This window comes from Balearica regulorum, chromosome 5 (genome assembly GCF_011004875.1).
Source record: "Balearica regulorum gibbericeps isolate bBalReg1 chromosome 5, bBalReg1.pri, whole genome shotgun sequence".
Classification (NCBI taxonomy): Eukaryota; Metazoa; Chordata; class Aves; order Gruiformes; family Gruidae; genus Balearica; species Balearica regulorum.
The window spans coordinates 17,704,544-17,721,364 of record NC_046188.1 but is presented as its reverse complement, the minus strand read 5'-3'; the positions used below and the strand labels follow the sequence as shown (position 1 = coordinate 17,721,364).

Below are 16,821 nucleotides of genomic sequence, written 5' to 3'. Positions count from 1 at the left end.
GAAGTGATAGTCTGCTGCAACCGTAATTCTGTACTATGCACCTGAGTTTATTTTACTTAGAGAAAAAAGACAAAACTCCACAATGACCCTACGCCTTTCTCATTCAATCACTTCTGGCTCTTTCCAGCACCATTTTGGGCTCCAATTGTCAGACTCCTAGTTGACTCAAATGAGCACTTGCATCCCACCACTCTTAGAAACATTCACAATTAAAACACAGCAGCTGAACAGCATCAATCAAGTAAAGTCCTCTCTACTGTCCAGTACTTTCTCAGGGAGACATAACCTTATATGCTAAAGATCCATGTGGTAAAATACCGAGAACCAGCAATAACCTGTTACACATTTCAAGAAAAAGATAGCCGAGAGAGGCTTTAAATCACATTTAGATGAGTAAGATCCACTGTTTTTACTGCAAAAAAGCAAGTCCATGAGAAAGCTCTACCTTGAGGTGCAATGCTATTTGAAAATAGGCAATCCATCACTAGTAAGCAACAAAAGTGATGAATACCAATGCCCTATAGCATACATAAGACAAAAGCAACAATCACATTGCACTAACAAAGGAATCAGAAGGGAAACTAGCTAGAGAATTTTGGAAACAAAGTTAGCCCCAAACAAAAGCAATTTAAACTTGGGGATGTCTATGACCAGAGATTTTTCACTCTACTGAATTGTGAATAAAACAAAATTCAAAGCACAAATCCTCCCAGATGCTGAGAACTGGACCTAAAATAGCATCAGAAAGAGAAAGAAAATGGAGCTTCAACCCCCCATCTAGCAGCAAGCCTGTACTTTCTATTCCTCAAAGCGTGCTAAAATTTTGGTTCTATACAGGCCAAGCAAAAGGTCAAAAAACCCTACTCACTTAAAAATTCACTCCATCCTTGATAGAGTCCCCAGACTTTGATCTATTCCTTGAGACAGAAGGAAAGGTTACATCAAGATGTTAACCCCCAAAGTCAAAATATAACCCCATACAGTGCTTGTCCACCCGCAAACAGATCTCTCTTCCTCCTATAGCCCCAGCTCCCACTTGCAGTTCATACAACCAGGAACAGCTAAAGCCATAGCACAAACCGTTTCCTCTCCATAGATTAAATCAGCTTTAAAAGGTGGCAGTTTTGAAAAAGAAAACTACTATTGAGTGACAAAGGGTGCTGCTCAATTTTATCACGTACTCTTTGCACAGCACATAGCGCCCCAACCCAACGTGCTGGCAACAATACTTCTCCCCTTTTACTCATATGCTTTCCCCTTTTCTGCCAGATATAGGGTGCAGGTTAGCAACTACCATTTTGGGGGTTTTTTCCATCATCAGTCTTTCATCAAAATAGCAGACTTGGTTAGTTTCTTTTTCCCTTTCCTCCCTCACATACACTTACAACACACTTTTACAGGAGTTTTCTTTCAGTGCTCAAAAACTACCAGATTGACAGCGCCAGTGAATTAAGCTCCCTCTTTGTTGGCAAAACAAGGGCAGCACCACAGGCAACCTCAGAACAAGTTCCCTGTATCCTCCTCTTCCCTCCAACTAGCAAGAGTATCTGAGTGCTGAGCTTCGCACACAGCTCTATCATACCAGGGGGCCTTGTACAGAGTCTCTGATAATGCGGTTTACCCAGACTATCTCACAGGACACTAATGTTAAAGCCACACATGACGGAAACATCATGAGTCAACACATTTTCGGCATGTACCTGTGCCAGACAGCACAGTAACTCTAAAACCATGAGGGTGGTCTGAGTGCATGCAAGTCTGTGCTTAAAGACTGGCAAAGAGAATTATTTTAGACAACAGCGTGAAAGAACGCTGAGCTGAAGCAACTCTTAAAGCCATACTTGAAACTACAGAAAGGCAATGTTAACTGAAAATCAACAGTAATACCAGAAAAATGCAGCGCTGTCAATATCAGACAAAAGATGGGTGCAGATTTTATTTGAAAATGAACTGTACATTTGGCATAAATGCTATAGAGACAGAGCTTCTGTTACTATTGCAGTAATAATTTGTACTTCATTCTTGGAGAGTGGTCCTCTGCTATGTTACCACTTAACCTGGTCAGGCAGCAAATGTGGCTCTGCACATTCTCCTCTCTTCAATTACAAGAGGGTCTGGAGTTCTACAAAACCCTCCACTGTTGGTTGTAAGTACAGATTAGCATGCATGAGATGAAGTTAGAAGATGGCTCCTAAGCTGTACCCAGCTTTTAGTTGTTCCTCCTCCCTCTTTTGCAAGCTTTTTATTTTTAGCAGGAAACTCTTTTCTCTTTGGGGAAGAACTTTTGACTTCTGAACTTCTTAAGACATCTGGACTGAAATGATTTTTTTTTTATTGGTCAAGAGCCAGAGTGTTTGAATAAAATGAACATGTATTTACACTTAAAAATAAGTCATGTCTATTCCTTTACGGGTTTAAAACAAAATCAACACAACACAGCAGAAGCAACTTTATATTTGCTCATGCTATACTCACAGCAAAACTAGAGAATAGCCAACATGTGGTGATAGGCTCCTTACATTCCTGTGATGCCAGGAATGAAAGTGAGTTCAAAAATGCATTAAAAGGTTTATGTGGAGCAGCTCCATCTGCGGCTATTAAACATGGTACGACAGACACAACTACTGCCACCAAAGCCTGTAAACCAGTGACTGAGAGAAGGCAAGAGGGTCTGCCAAGGGGAAGGTGAGCACGTTTGCTTTGTGCCTCATACTTTCTCTTAAACATCGTCTACAACCATCATTCAGATCCTCAGGTCTATTTGCCTGGCCTCCCCCTCTTCAGCTGACCCGTCAACCAAAACATCTCCGAGCAGTTAGGGTCTCTGTTACGAAACAAAACATACTGATGAACTTGTGCAGGAGTAACCTTGCCATTACCCTGTGTTGCCCTCTCACCCTGCAAATGGCAGCAAGGAGAGCCCACCTGCTGCACTGGTACCAGACTCCAGTGACAGCAGACAGAGAGGGCTCTCAGCCTGTGAAATCTCCTGAACTGAGACAAGTTTTTGTAATACAAAGGAACAGCATGTTCCTGAACAAAAAAAGCATCTATATGCAGCTGTATGACATGCAGATAGAACTGAAGAGTAACAATTATCAGTATTTACATTCACCTCTGTGGTTTGTTTTTTAACTACAAAGAAATAACCAAGATTTTCACTGAAACACACGTTTAAGAAATAACGTACCCAACTATGTTTAAGTGGTCATTGCTGGACTCACTAAAACATAGCATATTGCTGAAACAGGCAGTGTTTCATAGCCCACCTATACAAATGATGCTTTCCATCCTCGTAGTAAAACCAGGCTGACAAGATAAAGAATAAGCCTAGTCATTACAGAAATTCTTTTAACCACGAAAGTCATTTCAGAGCAGCAGGGAGAAAGGACTGCAGTGCTGTGGCTGCAGATGGCACAGGCGTGGCGTGTCACAAGTGGACCTTTATGATATCATTTCCTTCCAGCGCCATTAATCACCCAGACATCACTTGTTCTATCAGCTATTAACCAGTTGCCCCAACACGCAGATAACTTTATCAAGGTTAAGCAGTGAGAGTCATTACTAAGCATTACAACATGCAGTGCCAAAGGCCTTGTTTCCAAAGAATCCTCTGAACCATTTCCTTCTGCTGTAAGAAAAGGCATTACACTACTACATGTATTTATCCGTACCTAACATCGGGGGAAAAATTACAGAAAGTAGAAAAAGTCACCAGCACTTTAAAACACAGGATTTCGGAAGAGGACAACTATGTTGCTTGTGGCCAAAACATTCAACTGAAACCAGGTCTTGTAAAGCACCTATTTTTAGCCCTCTTCAAGGGGGAGAGACTCCCTCAACACACATGCATGTTGACAAGGAGGAAGAAAAGCATGTGAGGAGTGTGATGAAGAGTGGAAAATAAACATTTTTTTTTTAGGAGGAGGAAGAAGGACCGATTTCAAATTCTTCCAAGCAAGCAAGCATGATTCAGCAGTATATGACAAGACAAAAATGAGACGTGTTATAAGTCTTCACTAGCTGGCATCCGAGGGGAGAAGATTAAACAGCTCAACACGAACTGAGCCTGCTTCCACATTCTGGGTCTGGCTCTGCCAATTACTTTCCTAAAAGCACCATTAGATCTAGAAACATGACTTGATCAAACTCCCTGATCAGACCCCACGAAGCCCTCAGAGAGACCTCAATGAGTGCACACCCTCCTGCCCACACAGGTAGTAGCCTGGCTGTGGGAAAGAGCAGACTTCGGCTTTGGTTCCCAATTCAGAGGAACTGCTTGACAGAATCTGTATGAGTGGCAATCACACCCCAGCCAAAATAGCTGAAGCACTGCAGTTGGGAGGAAAGAGAACTACAACTGAGGACATTTTACTTGGAACTAAAAGACATCCCCCCTCAATGAAACTCAGTCATTTTGAAAGCCATTCTTAAAGCACATGCTTGTCCTCCAAATACGATTTCTCTCTGCAGAGAGAGATAATACTAACTAGTATTTGTGTAGTACAGAAGTATCAGTAGTTTCCTCCTTGATCATATAAAGGGCGTAACTCCTTCTACGGAGAGTTAAATTCCATCAGTACAAAACAAACCATTGTTTTGAGGACTGAATGCTGAACTCAAAAATGAGAAAAAGATGATAACCAGACAGAAGAATGTTTGCTTGACAACACTACAGCACAGATGTGCCCAGCACAGGTGCTTGCTTTATCTATTATCACACTTATTTTAGTGTGTTTCACATGCTCTGCTTCCTTGTTTCCCTGGAACACATTCAAGAACGTCACCTCACCAAAGTGTCAACTGTTGAGATGAATAGCACATTATCTGGCCAATATCAGGAGATACACTGTCAATCAGTGCTTCTCAGGCACAGTACATCAAGGCAGAGCAAACACTTTCTGTCATCTCTGACACCTCTCTCATGTTGAGCTTATATATTCAAAAAAGCTGCACACATTCAGACTGCAGCCTAGAAATCCTAAATCATGACTCCTGAACTAGTAAAGGGACTTCAAACTGCTTAATGTACACAGTAAACTGTTTCTCAGGCACCTTCTGCGCTATTACAGATTGGACCAAACCAGAGACAGCGGTGACCTGGGGAAAGTTCAATATCTCTGGCTTGAAATGGGACCACAGGTCCATGTCATTCCCAGCACATGTGTCCAAGCCAGTCTTGGAAGTCTCAAGCAACTAATTCCACTGCCTACCTAGACAATCACAGTATCTTTTCCACTTACCTATCATCCCTCCTTCTTGGCACAATCGAAGCCCACTACTTTTTGTTGTACCTATAATGGGACTGCCGAATACACTTTTTTTTTCTGAGGGAGGTGAAGGTAGGTGGGTGGAGGTTTTTTTCTTTTTTTTTTCCCCCTACAACAGCTTTTTTACAATGTCCAAAGATCCATCTCCAGTCTCCTCTTCTTTATGTTGAGTAACACAGTACAACACACCATATTTTCAAGACCTCCAATCCTTCGCACTGCTCACTTTTGGGTACTTTCTAGCTGATCTGCCTTTTCCTGGAAATGACATGCCCCAAACCAAAGGCAGTAGGTGAGTCTACTGCAGCAGCCGCCTTATCAGCGCTGGGCAGAACAGAGGCATTACTTCGTGTGCTTTCAGGCTCTGTTCCAACTTATGTACCCCAAGATGACATTTGCCTTATTTTTTTTTTGTTTGGCAACACCTTCAATTTATATTCAGCCTGCAATCTGCAAAAGAATGCAGACCTTTCTCTGAAGAGCTGCCACCTGACCAAGCTTACTATTGTTCTTGCTGCATATCAGTCCAAACAGGTTGTGGTAAAGGGATGTACCATAAGGAGGATGCAAACTTCCTGTACCTGAGGTAAATGATTGCTAGATCATGAAACAGAGTCGCTATGAAAGGGTGATCGTTACAGTCACTTCTGTTGCTGAGCAGCTGCCCTCCATGTTCCCATGAAATGGTTCTGCAAGCATAATACAGCAAGCTTTTTGTGAGAAGGATGCCTACCAGGAAGTGCTCTCAGAGATTAAGAAAACACACATATATCCAGTTCTTCTGGGATGTAAAGTCTTCTCTACAGACTACTGGAAGAAGGAGTGGAAACCCAGAAATAGTGAACTTTTCCTCCAAGAAAATACATGGGGTTTTCACTACTATCTTCAACACTTTTTCATGGCTTAGTGTAATTTCTACCATTAGGCTAGTTTTAAGTCTTTGTTAGAGCTGATGTCAAAGAAACTCACCCACCCATCCGGCCCCCAGTTACTTCTCATGATATAGTATTTCAGCCTAACAGAAGCAACAATGGGAGCTATTGATCAACACACATATGTTTTATTTTTATGGCTTTTAAGGCTGTAAAAGCTAACTGGCACAAGCCAGACATTTAACAAAAGTAGTATTTAGGGGGGTTTTTGTGGGGAATTGGGGTTAAAGAAAATCCCCATAGTTCTTCCTGGAAAAAAAATGCAATATACTTCACGGGCTGCTATATAAAGAAACAGATTAATTTAATACCCTCAAACCAGCATTATTCTTCAATCTATCTTAAAACTTGTGTTTAGGTTCTTGTGCACAGGCCATGGCACACAACAGACCACAAATAAAGTTTAGAAGAGAAAGAGAGCCATACAGATCTACAGCGCTGACAACAGTGTTCATCATTTTATGGAAGATTTACTGAACAGAGTAGCTTCTCGTGTGTGCTAAAAGAAGGCTTACCTATCTATCACAGAAATGAAATGGGCAGAAGTTGAAGAATCAATTTAACTTAAAGAAAAAAAATAAACCAAACAAGTTTGAGTCACACAGAAATTTAAATCAAGCATACTAATATTTTGGTAGGGGGAAAAAAAAAATCATTGATGGCTATATTCAGCAGATCAATCTGGTATCACCATCAAAATAGCTTCATCATAACTCATTAACGCAAAAAACAAAAAGAAACACCAAAACAAACCACCACAGTGGCCTGTTATACCCAAATGTTCTTTGACACGGGTGACACATGCTCTAACAGGAACTACATACCCAAAGAAAAGTACATTCCCTTGCATAAAACCAAACCCAAGACCTGCTGAACTGATGCAGGTAGCAATTCAAGAACATGGTCTCAAGTTTCAGAACAGTCCTCAGCAGTACACAGCACTTGTGAACCTAAACCAGACCAAGAAGCCTTAGCTGCCTGGGTGTCAATGAATGCTATCAGTTTGTCATGGATGATGTCCCAAGGAGGGAAGACGACAATTCGGCTTACTCACTAAGACGACAACTGGGCTTTACTAGAAGGCATTCTCAATCACCTCACTTCCATTTTCTTCTTTTGTGGGCAGAATTTGATTTTCTCAGAATTTCTATAATTTCTTGAGAACTTTTTCTCCCAGATGCTCACCCTGCTTTTATGACAAAAACCCAGCACAGTAAAATCTGACCATAAATAATCCAGACATTAAGATGTCCAAGCACAATTCTTCTGTCTGTCGAATTGCAGGATTTATCACAACACAGATTAAATCTTCAGGCAACTCTTCAACTCCTTTGCTATTCATTTTCTACAGGCTATAAAGAGGAAATTCTGACTCATTATGTATATATCTACACAGAAAAGCTACCACATTACCATGCAAACTTAGAAGTTACACATGTGAATGCTTTTGCCCAAAATAACTGAGAAGTAGCTTATAATTCAGAATGGGGTGACTTTAAATTATCTCCTCTTGGATGAAGCATATTTCACTATCGCTGTAACTTATTCATGTTGCCATAACCTTACTGCCTTGCATCTCTGTGGTGCCCAGAAGAGACTATATTAACAGATAACATGCAGAACAACTACCAAGGAAATGGAGGCTTTTATAGAGCGAACAGCCATTTGTAAATGGCTGTACCTCACTAATCTGAACTGGTGCCAAACACACACAACTCATTTTCTGAGCAGATATATGCATGTTTCTGTACTACCACCATCACTCCTCATATGGCATGAGCAGCAGTCTTTTATTCACAATGTCCAGAGACACCTGGCAGTACATCTACACATATTTTACAAAGGGATAATATGGGTATCCAAGAGCCTTTACCACCATCTGCAATTCACACCACAGCTCTGTCATCTCTGTAATGGAATGGGGCATCTTCATTTCCCTAACCTTGTATTAGCACTCGTGCACCTGCATGGTGACAACCATTCCAAGGTCAGTGTGATGAGCAGGGAATTGACTGGATTTAGAGTCTTTGCCAACTGCATAACCACTAAACCCAGCTTGAGACAGACAATGAGAGCAAGAAGCTAGAGGAGGGAGGAACTGTTCATTTCAGCAGTGGCAGGGACACATGACAATGTCAGAACTACGCACTTACATCACAGGCTCCTAAATTCTCATCAGGAGTCCCTAGAAACCTTGTCTTTTTGGCAGGCTCTATATTTTGCCAATAGCCGGGTACCTAAAGTTCCGAGGCTGTGCAATCACCTTGGTGGAGCTGAACATAAAGGCTCACAAGAAAGTCTACTTGAGATGCACAAACCAGACATTTGCACGCTGCAGTCCTGTGAGGCCCCAGTCAGGGAACTGCAGCTGCAGCATATATGCTAGCATGCAGATAATGCCAAGTTCAACACAAAGCATGGTGACCTAGCAGCTTCGCTCAAAAGCACAGGACAACCTGGCAGTAGTAGCTTCTTAAATTGCCTCCTGACTAATAAATTCACTGAAGAGATAAGCCTGTACCGAATGCCATGTTCCACACAGAAGAGCTCAATCCCACATCACAACTCAAATAGGAATGCCCTCTTATCAGCAAGGCCAAGGCAGAGACTGTCGTCTCCCCACTGAAACTGCAACGATGCACAGAGAGGAACATAAAAGTCTTATTCCACCAACAGCTTACGTAGAAAGCAGTTGCTAGGTGGAACTGAAAACCGCTGCGGGAAGCGGAGACCAGAACTGAGGACGCACCTCTTCCCAAAGGAATGACCCTGCCATGGTACTACAGACATGCACAGAGGATGGCTATCCTGGCACTGAGGACAGAGCTCACATTCCTCTCTATACACAGCAGCAGGTTCAGCTAAGGGATCAGAGCAAGCCTGGCCCACCTTCAGGTTCAGCCTCCCTTGGGAGACACCAGGTGCAGGCTTGAAACCAGGCTTCCCACTTGCCAGGCAAGTGCTCTGTCCTCCAGGTTGACAGCTCTCAAGGTGCTATCCAGGGACCACTGATCCTCTGCAACAGGGCTGTGAAACCACACTGTCTTTTTGCTCACCACACCACTCAATAGCCTGAAAGAGATGTAGAAGCATTAAGGGCTGCAGTGGACTGTAACTCCACAATTTGAGAGGTAGATATCACCACAGGCACTGCTTTCATCTAGTTGGGCTATACCTGGAAGGCACAGCCAAGGGTGTTATGTTCTACGAAGAATACGGCTCAGGTAGGACATATCTAGTGTGCCACAGTGAGGACCAAAAGCACAGGCGAGCTCAAAGGCCTCTGATACAAGGATGATTACCTTGTGGATACAAACCTTAGGCAAAAGCTCCAGGACACTGCGTCCAGGCAGGACAGCTGCCGTAAGAGTCAGACGTGTTACCAGAACTTTAGATAATCAAGTGAAAATTTGAAGAAAAGAAGGCAAGTGCCTGTAAGTTCTCCAGTAACAAAACCTGGAAGAATTCAGATGCCAAAATTTAACAGCAAAACCTATTGAAATTCAGTAGCCTAAGTTAGATTTCAAACATGCAAAACATGAGGAAAGTATTTAAGGGAACTGCCTCGTCTTTGTGGAGCAGAAGCCTAGAGGCAGGCCTGCCTGTGCTCCAAAGCAGCACAGGAACTCCTGGTCCACTCACACTCCCTCACATCTCCTTTCAGCTAAGACAATGTAACAACTTTTCAGCTTAGGAGTGCTGCTGGAGACAAAACCTGGAACCACTCTTGAGAAAGCTGTTCAGCACTTAGACTACCTCTCAGAGGATGGTTCAAACAGATTTTGAAGTGCCTGTCCGTGATTCCTTTAGGACACCAGTGCTTTGCACTAGAAGTGGCTGCACTGGCAGATGGCAAAGAAATGAAGATTCTTCTCACCCTAACAATACCCCTGATTAAATCCAGCATGCTTCATTAGGAGGCTTCTCTTGCTTTCCTGGATTGTATAACTGCTTCATTGCAAACCCGTACAAACAAAACTGAACTTTGTAGTCATCCAGAAAGTATATCCCTAGGCAACAGGCAAATAAATTCCAACTAACAGTCACCATAAAGTACATAGAGTAGACAGACACATAGTCCACTCTAACGAATGAATCACTGTACAGGAATGAGTACGTTTGCCTTATTTCCTACCATACACAATATTTCTGGGAAGATGTATGTTGAGCTTGGCACCACTTTTTGTACAGCAACAAAAGCTTACAAACACACAAGTAATCAAGTAGATATTATGTATAAAATACTTGAAATCTTTGCCTAAATGAATGCAGCTTCTCGCTGGTGCCAATGGAAGTTACTGGGAAGGAAAACAGAGCATCCAAGATATCAGTGCAACTTGCTCCAGTGACCGTACTGATCTTTAAGCCAAACATTTAACTATGCTTCTATGGAAAGGCTAATGTTAAATGCTTTTAAAAATACCAAAGCAGGACTGAACAGACATATCTATCCTATGTCTGTAAAAGCTATTCAAAGTGAGCTTAACCTGTACAGAATGAGCTAGCCTAATTTTCATCAAGGAATTAGTAAAGTGTAGCAAGGGAGACACTTTGGGGTCAATTTTCACAGCACTGTGAGGACCTGAAACTATTAATAAATTTGTACAGTACGCAAAGAAATTGTAGATCCATGTTATGTAACACAAGTGTAAGGAATTCCTGAAGTAGGGGGGAAAAAAGCAGCAGAGAACCTAGTCAAAAGAGAGAAAAAAAGACAGTGGAGAGTAGAAAGTCAGATTGGAGATTCCTAAACGTAACAATGTACAGCACATAATACCAAGAATGAAAGACAAATTACTACAAAAACCTTTTTATGTATTTCCTGAAATTCCCCTTAGTGTCTGGGCATGAAAACCAGCCTATACAAAACCTCAAGGCCCCCAAAATTACATTTTTCTTATGCTTATTAGAGGTTAAAGTGTATTTTTGAATGTCACAAGAACTAACCAAAAATCTCTTAGGCAAGGTCAAAGCTTAGCATTATTCATCCAGAAATATTTTGTTTGGAGAATCACATGAAATTTAAAGAGACATTAAACCAGAATCTGTGGCCTTTTCTAGACTTTAAAAAAACTCTGGTAAGTTTTGCTGAAGTTTGACAGAGAAGATGCAGAATGCCAAGAACACAAGCTGATGTAAAAGCTTCTGTCACTTTCTCGAAATAGGTTTCTGTTTCTTCAGCCTCCTTCATCTCTACAGAAAGGAACAAGTGCTGCCAACAGAAATTTCACGGGGATTGGTGTTTTTAGCATAATATGCTTTAATAAAGTGTATCTGAAGTCTCGTAAAGTATATTCTGCAAAGTTTGAACAGACTTCACAGAAACCAGAACACAGGTTATTTAGAATATTTTCAATTATCAAAATTAAGTTTATACCAAGTGTATGAAATAAATATTAGAATGAAAGAATTAAGAAAAAGCTAGTATTCGATATCAGAAGCTGTAATGCATGTATCATAAGACCTTGGACCCACAGGAAGTTCACACTTTCAATTAAATAATAAAATTGTGTAACATACTGCATATATTATCCTCTAAACTATTCAGATAAAGTTTAATTACAGCTTATCAAACTAACCTTTACCTCTGGAACTGCTGAAAACACGCAGTTATACCACCTTCAGACATCTTGTTCACATCTCAGGTAAATACAAGCTCACTCAAGGGTTCACACCCCCTAATTTTACGTGTTTTCGCACGACATGAAGGAAAGTTATTCCCAGTCATTTAACTCTTCCCAATATTGGGCTCTCCACGCACCTTGCTATTTCACTGGGAATACTAGAGACCTTTTGGGAAGCGGCAGACAGCAATTTACCCGGGCAGTGAGAGGGCTGTGCCGGGCCCTCACACACACAGGCTGCACACTGCCCCGGACCGAGTTTCCCGGGAGCGTGCGGCAGCCGCCCAGGTGAGCGGGAGGCACGAGACCTCAGCGGCGGCTCCGCGGGCACGGAGCGGGACGCCCGGAGGGCACCGGCCAGCCCTGCCTCCCCCCGGTCCTGGCGGGCAGAGCCGGCTGAGGGGAATCATGCACCGAGCACAAAACGCCCGAGGGACAGTGCAGGCCACAGCCGAGCCCGGAGCGGCCCGGCCCCAGCCCCATCCCGGGGCCGCCGCCCGTCCAACCGCCTCGGCGGCCGCCCCGGCGCTCCCCGCGGCGAGGGCCGCCTCCTTACCGGCACAGCTCGGCGAAGGCCTGGAAATTCAGCTTCCTGATCTTTTTCTCGCTCAGCCAGTAGCCCACCCGCTTCCCCTTCAGGAAGGTCTGCATGGTGCCGGCCCGGAGAGGCGGCGGCCGCCCCGCGAGGAGGGGAATCACCCCGGGGCGCCGGGGGCAGCCCGGCTGCCGCTCGCACTCGGCGCCTGCGAAGCAACGGCTTTAAGAAAAGAAGAGAAAGGAAAATCAGTCGGTTGCCCGCGGAGGGCGCCGGCGCTACCCCCCACCCGCCCGCTCTGCGCCGCCGAACCGAGCCAGGCACAGCCTCCGCTGCCAGCGGCGAGCAGCCCCCGGCAGGCCTTGCCCCGCACCGGCAGGCAGCTCACCAAGGCGGGCAGAGAAGGTGCCTCTGCCGGCGGGAAAGCCGCTACGCCCGCCAGCCCGCTGCCAGCCCCGGAGCGGCCAGTGGAGCAGGCATGCTGCTGCCCGCCGAGCGGCACCCGCCGCAGCACCCCGCCGCCCCTCTCCCGGGCCGCCTCCGCCCACACGGACCCCGCCGCCGGTTCGCCTGCCTGCCTGCCCGCCCGCTGCTGCTGCTGCGCGGCCGCGGTGCTGCTGCAGCCGCTCAGCTCCCCATTTGCCCGCTATTCGCAGCCGCCTCCACTTCCTCCTCCGCCTCGTCCCCTCCCTCTCCCCGCTCCCAGCCCACAGCACAGGGGCGGGCAAGTGGGTGGGCGAGCGACGACAGGACACACCCGCCGCGCGCCGCGGCCCCGCTCGCACCGAGGGGCCCCGCCCGCCCCGCGCCGCGGGCACAGCGTCTGCCCGTCCGCCGCCAGTAGGGGGCGGCCGGGGCCGCGTCGCCGCCTTAAAGAGACAGTGTCCCTTTTCGGGCTGGCACGGCTGGCGAAGAGCTGTCCCGGCCCGGCCCCGGCCCCTGCCCCGCTGCCCGGCCCCGCTGAGGGCACCGCGCCGGGGTCGGGCTCGGCATGGGGCTGGTGTTGGCGCTGCCTCCACCGCTCTCCCCTCCGGCTCTGCCGGCACGGCGGGGGGCATCCTCCGGCTCCTCCCGGAGCCGCTACCGGGCGGAGGGCCCAGGCCTGCCCGCTCAAGAGAAGCCGAGCCGCGCCCCGTGATGGAAGGCTCGCGCTGCCCGCTGCCTTGCCCAGAAAGCGGCTGCCTAGAGAAGGGGAAAAAGCGGGCTCGGCTGTCAGCATTAAAATTCAGGGAAATGCTATGCTCAGGTTTACATTTAAACGCTTCCAGGCGACAGCGGGAGAACCCCGGGCGTCCGCCGGGGAGGGCACGGATCGTGCCTCCCACGGGCAAACCCCTCCTGAAAGGGCTCCCTGCGCCGCGCTCGGCCTCGGCCCGGGCCCGAATGCCTGTGCCACCCCCTGGCCCGGTTCGCCGTGCTGCCGGGCCGAGCCGAGCGCCCGAGGGATGCCGGCGCAGCCTCCGCCGGGGCATCGGGGACAGAGTCGTTCAGTGCGCTCCGGGAGCGAGCCCCGTCGATGAGCCATGTAATTTTGGTTTCCAACGGAAAAACAATTTATACAGCTACTTATATCTCCTATTAAAGCTACTAAACCCGTATATTCAGTATAAAGGTGTACATCTTTCACAGAAAAAAAGGTTCCAGTAAATTTGCGTTTTCACTGCAAAACCAAATATCTTCCTTCTTCCAGGACTTGGCAAGTATCTGTAAGGATTTAACAAGTTTTAGCAACAGCTATTTCTTATTTAACTTTTTTTTTTTTTTCGCAGGAGAGGGCAGGAGAAGGCAGGCAATTGCCAGCATGAGCTGGCATTCTGATTTTTGGCTTGTGCATTCCTAAACACCGAGGCAGCTGTTCTGTGCTTCATTTCAGAGGAATTACTGGGGTATCTCACAGCACAAAGTATAATTTCCCCATCTTTGTTTCTCCCCTTCATCCAAAATCATCCAGCCTGAACATTTTTCTCTGTCTCTTTGGAAATGGAAAGCATAGATTTTATAATGATTACGTCTTTCACAGAGTGGTTGGCAGTACCTGCAATCCTGAACTGAGATGCAGATGATGCTCCTACGATGATGCTTTCTGTCAACCAGGCTTGGAGCCCTGTACAGTTGAAACTGCTCAGCGAGTTCTGCTGACTCACAGCGCCACAACAAACGCAGTTTAATAACTTTAGCAGAGTATCAGAAAAGTGATAGAAGCATCCATTCAAAGGAAAGAAGGGGGAAAGCCTTAAGAAATACGAAAGGGGTCTTTGACCTAGGGAGTAGGTAGAGACCATTCTACATTCTGGTCATTGCTTACATTAACAGTGAAGACATCCTAAACCAAGCATATATTAGAACGTAGGCAGGGAATGGAATCACCTGCAAACAGCTCATACCTATGTTTTCAAAAAATCCGTATGATAGTACTTTTTCTCCATTTGTGGTGGCTTTGAGGAATAAATATGTTTATTTTCCCCTTCATCCTAAATTATTTGCCACTGATATGTTATAACCTTTATTTTTCAGAGACCTTTTTATCTTAATTATATTCATATATTTTTGCACAGTTGATTAATTCATGCAATTAGAACTAGTAAATGTTTTTTGATAGCATGATTTCTGCTGCAGAATGTTTTGTAGATATTTAAACATTTCAGGGAAGCGTGGTAACTTCAGGAAAATTTGTTACTCAAAAAGGTCCAAATACAAGACTTCATCAAACATGAAATTTAAGTAAGAATCCTGAAACAATTTGAGTTTCCTGTTTTAAAATTTTTCATTTTGCTAATATCAGTGCTTTATTTCAGCTATCATTTCACTGGACTTATTTTAGACTGTTTATTAAAAATTGCATCAGTAGAATCCTCACAATTTATATTTGTGTCAGAACTGAATATTAGTGTATTGAAGCATGACATTATTGAAGCCATCTTCCTAAATTCTTTCTGAATGTTTTTTCTTTAAGAAAGGTCAGTTTCAGACCAATTCAAAACACAATCTGCAGAGACAAAAAGATTTATGAACTTCTTTCCAGATATGGGAGAGCAGGTTTTCAGAGGTGTTGAACATTCTTGGCTCCTGTGGAAATGAAGCACAGGAGTGACAAAGGAGGAATTTGCTTTGCTCCAGTACAGGCAAACTTGAAAGACATGGATCAGAGACCAGATTCACTCTTAGGAAGGAGAAAGCTGGTAAATTCCTTCATTTTAAACTGCCTTTTTTTTTTCTTTTTTTAAATCTTAACCCTTGAACAATTTCAGATGCGGGAAACAGATTTCATCTGGTGCACCACTGTAGTGCATTTTGCTGCACAACGTTACTAAATAAATTACAATCCTCTGTTTACATTGCAGAGCCGGTTCAGGCAATGCCAAACCTGTGACCACACGAAGCTCCAGGGTAATGTTTACCCAATTCCCAATCAGGAGTTGACTATTCCTGTGACTTTCTGTGGCCCAATGCTGTAAGCTGCAACTCATGAGCTGCTTCATGCTAATTAAAGGGGTGAGGGTTGATTAAGATCTTGAGCCCTCCAGCAATCAGAACTATCTTCCTCTTCATCTTAGCTTCAGCTACAGGTCAAAGCAGGTTTCCCTTGTTTAGCTGGAACCTCTCACACCTTGTCTTCTAACCCTTTCAACAAATACAGGGGCTCTGACCGGGATGGACACTTGCAATGTGGCACAAGTTAGTGAAATTCCATGGCAGTTCATTTTAGAATAAGATGAGGCATCTCCATTCACTTCATTAGTTATCAAATTATATTTTCTCAATGAATGATTAAGAGCAATTTTACCAGCACCTGGCAAAAGCTGTGATAGGATCTTTTGTAAGGAGTGGAAAGAAGAAGGTGAAGTGATTTTCACTGCCTGCAGTTTAAGCTTTTTATATTTTATTTTTATTTTTTATTATTACAGGACAGGTGTCACGCTGCTGCAGATGGGCAGGAGGAAGGGCTGAGCCTTCTGTACCATGACAGGCCTCCTCTTTCTCCAGTTGGTCAAATCGCCAAGTCAGATCATGTGCTAACATGGCACTGCTGGAATGAGGCTGTAGTGAGAGGGAGCATGAAAAAACCCTGCACATGCTGCACTGCAGCTTCTTCTTAGCTTTGAGAGACTCAAAGAAAAGTCCTAGTGCTGCACAGCATGTGGGACTAGCCATCAACAGTGAGGCTGCTAGAAAGAAATGCACGAGAAGCATGATGGGCTGCCGTTTCCTCAGGTCTCTGCTATATCTACAACTGATTAATTACTGCAAGATTCATTAAAAGCCCAGATATGGCTTCTTTTCACAGTGGTTCACTAGAGGATACGTGTGAATGAAGCCTAGCTTCTCTAGTTTATGGCTGGTTTTTGCCTAACTTCTGGCAAAACACATTATCATCTCAGCTATTGTCTGGAAACTTTTCCAAATGTACTCTGGACCAGCAGCTTTTAAATGCTCATGGAATAATAAACGAATGAAAATTA

At 44.7% G+C, this 16,821-nt stretch overlaps 1 protein-coding gene and 1 long non-coding RNA gene across 5 annotated transcripts in view; one reads left to right on the top strand and one right to left on the bottom strand.

Annotated features, from left to right (window-relative positions):
- ITPK1 (inositol-tetrakisphosphate 1-kinase) overlaps positions 1-13,081 on the bottom strand; it is a 154,576-nt gene extending 141,495 nt beyond the window's left edge. Inside the window, exons 1-2 of one of the 4 annotated variants that reach the window (XM_075753666.1) lie at positions 12,916-13,081; positions 12,383-12,583 (exon numbers count right to left, since the gene is read on the bottom strand). In XM_075753666.1, the coding sequence (XP_075609781.1) occupies positions 12,383-12,477 (95 nt within the window). In that variant the 5' untranslated portion in view covers positions 12,478-12,583; positions 12,916-13,081. Of the gene's footprint in view, positions 1-3,190; positions 3,414-5,243; positions 5,544-12,382; positions 12,584-12,749 lie in introns of those variants that run through there. The other 3 variants (XM_075753667.1, XM_075753669.1, XM_075753668.1) reach the window with 3 other exon arrangements.
- A 185-nt stretch (positions 13,082-13,266) lies between these two features.
- LOC142601997 (uncharacterized) lies at positions 13,267-16,821 on the top strand. Its single transcript, XR_012835591.1, has 3 exons — positions 13,267-15,540; positions 15,703-15,748; positions 16,267-16,821. It is a non-coding gene; the product is annotated as an uncharacterized LOC142601997 (long non-coding RNA).